Source organism: Chelon labrosus, assembly GCF_963514085.1.
Source record: "Chelon labrosus genome assembly, chromosome: 11".
In the NCBI taxonomy this organism is placed as follows: Eukaryota; Metazoa; Chordata; class Actinopteri; order Mugiliformes; family Mugilidae; genus Chelon; species Chelon labrosus.
The window spans coordinates 29,010,271-29,016,270 of record NC_140344.1 but is presented as its reverse complement, the minus strand read 5'-3'; the positions used below and the strand labels follow the sequence as shown (position 1 = coordinate 29,016,270).

Here is a 6,000-nt window from a genome sequence, read left to right as displayed (position 1 = left end):
TCATTTCTCAGCAGGTTAACGAAGCATCTATTCACCTGGACGTCTCTTACAAACCACATAAATCATCCTCTACCAGTCCTGTTCTAACGGGTCTCATCTAAATGTTTAACTAGTTTGTAAGACGCATTAAAAAAAAAAAAAACTAAGGTAATGCCAAACCTTTTCAGAGCGTCTCTGCAGGGAGACGTTCGCTATGTTGCATTCAGTTGATGATGTGCAAAGTGCTGCAAATTGTTAATTTAAAAAAAAAAAAAAGAGCAAGTGAAAGTCTGAAGGCATCAGGAAAAGTTTGGACCAGTCACGTCTGACGTCTGGAGCAGTTCAGGCGTTTAAAGCCGTCTTAGGAACGACTCCACAGTCCACAGTCCAGTGTTGGTCGAGTCTGAAGTCACAGGTAAACCCCGTCTTGTCTTGGTCCCAACCCAGGATCTGACTTTAGGTTGGAGACGACACCGGTTTGGAAGCTGCTGCAGGTTTCGGATGTTGCTTCTCTGTAGTGCAGCAGCAGGGAGCGTGGGATGAACCGTCGGTGCAGCAGCCTACGAACGACACAGAATGGAGGACATGGTTTAACTGGGAATGAGACGGACAAGAGGAGACGGACGAGATGATGGAGAGTCTGGGAACTCTCCATCTGGGACGTGTTTGAACCATGGACTGTTAAAATTGAAAACTGGACGCCATGACAGCTGACTGGCCGCAGTATAGGTCATATAAGCCCCGCCCCCTCCATGTTAGAGGAGGGGACTTGGGCCAAACTACAATACAGGTAGTATAGTTAATATAATGCTGATGTTATTTGACGCTATAGACAGCTGACAACTGCTCAGTGAAGCCGTCCAGCAGGAACACATAAATAACTGTTTGTGCTGTAAACTACTGACCTCAAGGATCTGATGGATCTTTAATGATTTTTTTTTTTAAGGTAAACTTTATTTTTTTTAATTAATGTAATAAACTAGCCAGATAAAACAACACTCCAACGTTTGCTCTGTGGGAAGAAAAAGTCTGCGATCTATTGTTAGCATTTACAAAGTCTGATAATGGTGCTCGTTTTACAAATAAATAAGTGCAGTGTATGATCCAACATTTCTTTGGTTGGACTTGGATCCAGACTCAGAAGACGGCGCCGCCTGTATCCCTGGAACTCCAGCTTCAGTTTGACCAATTGGAGGATGTGGAGACACTTCAAGTTTCCAGCGGGTCGTTAGAGCCCGGTGTTTTAAATGTACCCAGAGGTTTGAGATCAACAGAGACACATCTGTGACATTTCTCCTTAAGTGTGTGATGCAACTTGACTAAATGTCCTTCAGTCTGAGCTCAGCTTTAGACAATAAATAATCAGGACCCTTCACATTGTTACTGATGACAGAGAACCATGAGGACGACATCTGATCGATTACGTGTCTCAGCTTATTAAACTCTTTTTAGATGTAGCTGAGTCAAACCGTCTACACGTCGTATAAACATCAGTTTCATTATGAAACACTCAGCAACCGCTCTGTGCTCTGCAGAGTTTTAAACAGTCGTCTGTAGTGGGATCATTGTGTCACAGCGAGTTTTGGGGACGTCACGTTTTATAATGTGAAGGGACATCCCGAGCCGTCCCGCCGAGCAGCAGCGTAGAAACATCACCTTGGGGCGTCAGACTGGCCCATCAGGGACATCCCTCCATGTGATGAATCAGTCTCAGTCCAGTTCACTCCGTCCCGCTCATTGTCTCCTTCTAATCGCTGGCTATGTACAACAAGAGCTGCATGTAGTCCAGGGCTCAGCCTGTCCTGAAGATGAGGACCATAACATTATGACCACAGGACAGCTCTGACCCGTCGAGGCCTGGACTCCTCTGGAGGTGTGCTGTGGTATCTGACATAGACTGACCTCATGAACTGGCAAGTGAGTGTATTTCATACATGTCTGTAGTTTAATCTGCTGCACTGAAAATGTCACCAACTCATCCCATATTATCTTTGTCTTATAAAAACAAGGTCAGTAACTAAAGAAGGCGACTATGACACATGTACTTTACCTTCTTCAGATGAGCTTGTCTGCAGGAAGCTGAGCGCCTCCCGTTTGCAGCGACTCGACGTAGGCCATCGCACTCTGCATGGAGGTCAGACAGTACCCTTCCTCTCCGATCAGATAGCTGAAACAGACAGAGGTACAAGTCCTCAGTCCTGAGGTTAAACAAATCAGATCGGAACAGAACACAACGAGACGCGACCGGTCAGAAACATCCCAAACATCCCAGAGCAGCAAACAGAACAGAGCTCCACTTTGTTCGTTTTGTCTGAATCCCCACATCAGCATTCTCCCGTAGCGAGCACCAAACACGAAATATCAAACCTAGACTGCGCTCGTTTGTCTCCACTTTGTGAACATGGAAAACATTTAGAGAACAGAACGACAGACTGACCCGAGAATGAGTCAACTCTGACCGAGCTCGGACTAACGAGAGCGAGACACGAGAGCGAGACACGAGAGCGAGACACGAGAGCGAGACACGAGAGCGACCACAGCCAGGGACACAAAGAGTGAGGGGACATTTGACAACAAATAAAAACCTTTTCATGTCTGACTCTAAAGGGACAGGAACATCACACATGATCTTCGAAAGTTATGGTGCGTTCTATTTGTCCACCGAACTCGTTTTCCGAGTCGTTTTCCCGAGTTACGAACCGGAAGTTGCAAATAGAACGCCCCCGAGGTCGTATTTACAAGTCGTCAACTCGTCGAGGCTCAGAGGACCCCGAGCTCAGTTTCCAAGATGGCTACCACGAGCATCACACGTAGTAAACATTGTGGTTTTCTACTATTTTAAGCACGTTTGTCTTTGTTGTAACCAAACGTAGAAGTCGTGCACATAGCAGTGTATACGGTTACCCAATAGGCATGTCGCTACAGCTAAATACCGCTTAATAAGTTATTTTGTAGCTTGTGCAGTTTAAATTGGCTAGAGACGCTCCATGTTGCTATGACAACAATGCCGAGTCTTGAGCAGAAAGCGGAGCAGTAGCCTATCGTTAACGTTAATCAAAACGGAATATTCAGATATCGAACTGTGAAATATGTTTGTGTAACATGTAGTGAACATGTGAAATCCGCCGTGGTTGCACTGTAAACGAGATAAACACTATAAATGTCACGAACCGTCCAAACTGCCTAGTGCAACCAAGCACACTGAACCACACTGATGAACCACAAACTTTGATTGTAGCTGTACTCTTTCAGAGCTAGCGCAACAGCGACTTTCCTGGAGGCGTCCATCTTTTCTCCGACCTCTCGTAAACAGAACGCAAAAACCCGCTGTAACTTGTTTTCCGACACGGCTGTGACGTCACTCCCGAGTTGCAAGTCGCGCTTACAAGACAAATAGAACGCACAATTAGATCCATACATGTTTGAACACAGTACAGCTCCGCCCCTAAACGATCTGACTGGCCTAGCAGGTCTTTGCTGGAGCATCATCAGTTCCCAACAGAGAGACTCCAGATAAACTTTAGACCATAAAACTATAATCTATAAGTTTGTCTTTCAGGTTAGTGACGCTGTGGAAAAGAAACAGAATCTCAGGTGCTGTAGTAAAGAACACAAACGAGCAGAAACGGATAAAGAAACGCGTCTTTAGATCGACATGTTCAGCTTCAAATGCTTCTCTGGAAGTTGTCTGCATTTACTGTTGATGTGAACCGAGCCACCACCGGCTCTACAGATTAGGAGATTAATTGTGATTGTTTATTTTAATCTACTATCAGCCCTGGTAGAAAATGATTCCTCATATAGAATCAATAAAAATGGAGTGAAACCTTACAGGCTCTGTTCTGTTACTTCAAGGTTTCAAGCTTCTTAAATTCCAAAGCATGAGGTACATGTAAGGGAACTGAACTAAGTAGTGAGGTCTAGTCACAGCAGAACAGAAAAACAAGAGGATAAATAATAACTCTACCAAAGTAAATAAAACCTAAATAAAACAATGTGATGCCTGGTGAACTAGCTGACAGCTGATGACTGAACCCTCTCACTTGAGCGGTTCCAACCCACTGCGCTGCATAAACACAAAATGGGACTTTTTATTTGCATTTTTTTTTACAGAGAAGAAAAACCAAATAGCAAATATCCTGACATTCCTTGGCCTCTAACCAGCTAGTTTTTCCAGCCGGCTGATTCCATGGCTGTGAGCAGACCTCTGGGGTGTGGCCTGAGCTCACACGCTACAAAACCCAAGAATGATGCAAATGAACGACACCAGAACCTCCAGAACTGTCCCACGTGACTACTCATCTTAGAGCTGATCTAGATGTATTCAGCTCTAGTTCTGTGCATGAAAACATTAAGAAGGAGCAGCATGAACACTAGAGCCTCATCAACACTGGACCCTTCAGGCTGGTACAGATCCAGATAAAGATTAAAACTGTTAGCAGTGTTGTTTTGTCATAATTTAACTTTGTAAAGATGATATTAACATGTTATCACCTTTATGAGTTGTTACCATATCTGTTATATACAGCTATCAACACTAGCATTCATCTAGAGCGGTGTTTATAGACACCTGTCACATCTAAAGCCAATATTCATTTTTCCTATTCCTTCCTCCTCCACCTCCTGAGGAGAACATGCAGCCCTTTAACAGCTCTAACTCTGCTCTAACTCTGCTCTAACTCTGCTCTAACTCTGCTCTAACTCTGCTTGTGTGTTGTTTGGTGCAGGGCAGGTGGTGTAGAGTGGGTTTATCTGAGCTCTTCTGCTTTAAACAGCTGATTAAAAAGCTGTAAACACTCTGACGTCCCTCAGGCGAGTTATGAAGCTCAGTGCTGCGTCTCCTGCCGTTGCCATCTTCGTCCGACTCCACCCAACTCCTAGCTAATGTAAAAGTTGAGTTGAGCCGAGGCTAAGGACAGCTAGCCGTCACTCAAAGCAGCCAAGCCCTTAATTCTGCAGAACTTTAAGCCTTGATATAATTCAAACAGGTAAGTTGTTGACTTCATACTTCAGCCCAAAGGTTTCTGCTCGTATAAAACCAGTTTAACGTAGATCAGAAATCAGATGTATGATTTCTATCATGTGGATTAAAGTTGTCACGATACCAAAATGAGTAACCACGATAATATACCAGACAAAGTATCACGGTTCCAGGTATTATCCTGATACTGCGGCCTTTTTTATATTATTATTATTTTTATGAACTGCAATGTATTTGTACAAGTTATAAATACTTATTAATTACTTATAATGTTGACGGTGCTTCTGCCGTGGTGAGTGTGTTGTCTCGTGTTTGTGACTGTAAGCCGTGCGCGCGTCTGGGCGAGACAGAACTTTAGCTTGTTGTTTGTTTCGAAGCGAATTTCTATCGAAGCGGAGCTGCCTTCGTGGAGTTCGTTCTTGTCGGCAGAAACACACGAACAGCCAATCAGCTAACAGACGGGCGGACCCAGCGTGCGGAAACAGCCTATCATATCCCTGGACATCTGCAGTAACAGGCAAACAGCCAATCATTCAGCAGCTGTGTAGTTCGGTTGCAGTAGTCGCCATGTGGGTTTGTTTACAAGGGAGTAGCATGCAGTGAGGAGACGGGAGGAGAGTAGAGGAGGCCGCTATGTAGCGGAAACTGTAATCCACCGTAGTAACGTCGTGTAGAATTTCTAGTATAGTAGGAACTGTTACGATTTGGCACCGCGGGGTACCGTGGGTACCGTGGGTACCGTGCAACTCTAATGTAGACAGACATTAATGTCACCTCATTTTTATGTATTTGGTTCAAACTGAGATGCAAATGTACATTTATTTGTCCCAAATGCTCTGATACAGAGTCTTTGCCAGCACTGACTGTCAAAATAGAAAAACATGATTACAACGTGACTTTAATGGTTAATATACACTTACTAGACAAGTTGATTAGGTACACTAGTGAATGTACATATTATTTACATATCTTTATTCTCTCATTTGCAATATACATGCGTACTTTTTTACTTTCTTTAAACTGTCTGCTGCTTTAAGTAT

The 6,000-nt window shown here is 44.0% G+C and overlaps 1 protein-coding gene across 1 annotated transcript in view; it reads right to left on the bottom strand.

The window, feature by feature from the left end:
* Positions 1-238: 238 nt before the first annotated feature.
* The window catches only part of vps9d1 (VPS9 domain containing 1), a 28,077-nt gene continuing 22,315 nt past the window's right edge, over positions 239-6,000 (bottom strand). Inside the window, exons 16-17 of the mRNA XM_084555721.1 lie at positions 2,030-2,146; positions 239-539 (exon numbers count right to left, since the gene is read on the bottom strand). Of these exons, the coding sequence (XP_084411847.1) occupies positions 2,035-2,146 (112 nt within the window). The 3' untranslated portion in view covers positions 239-539; positions 2,030-2,034. The remainder of the gene's footprint in view (positions 540-2,029; positions 2,147-6,000) is intronic.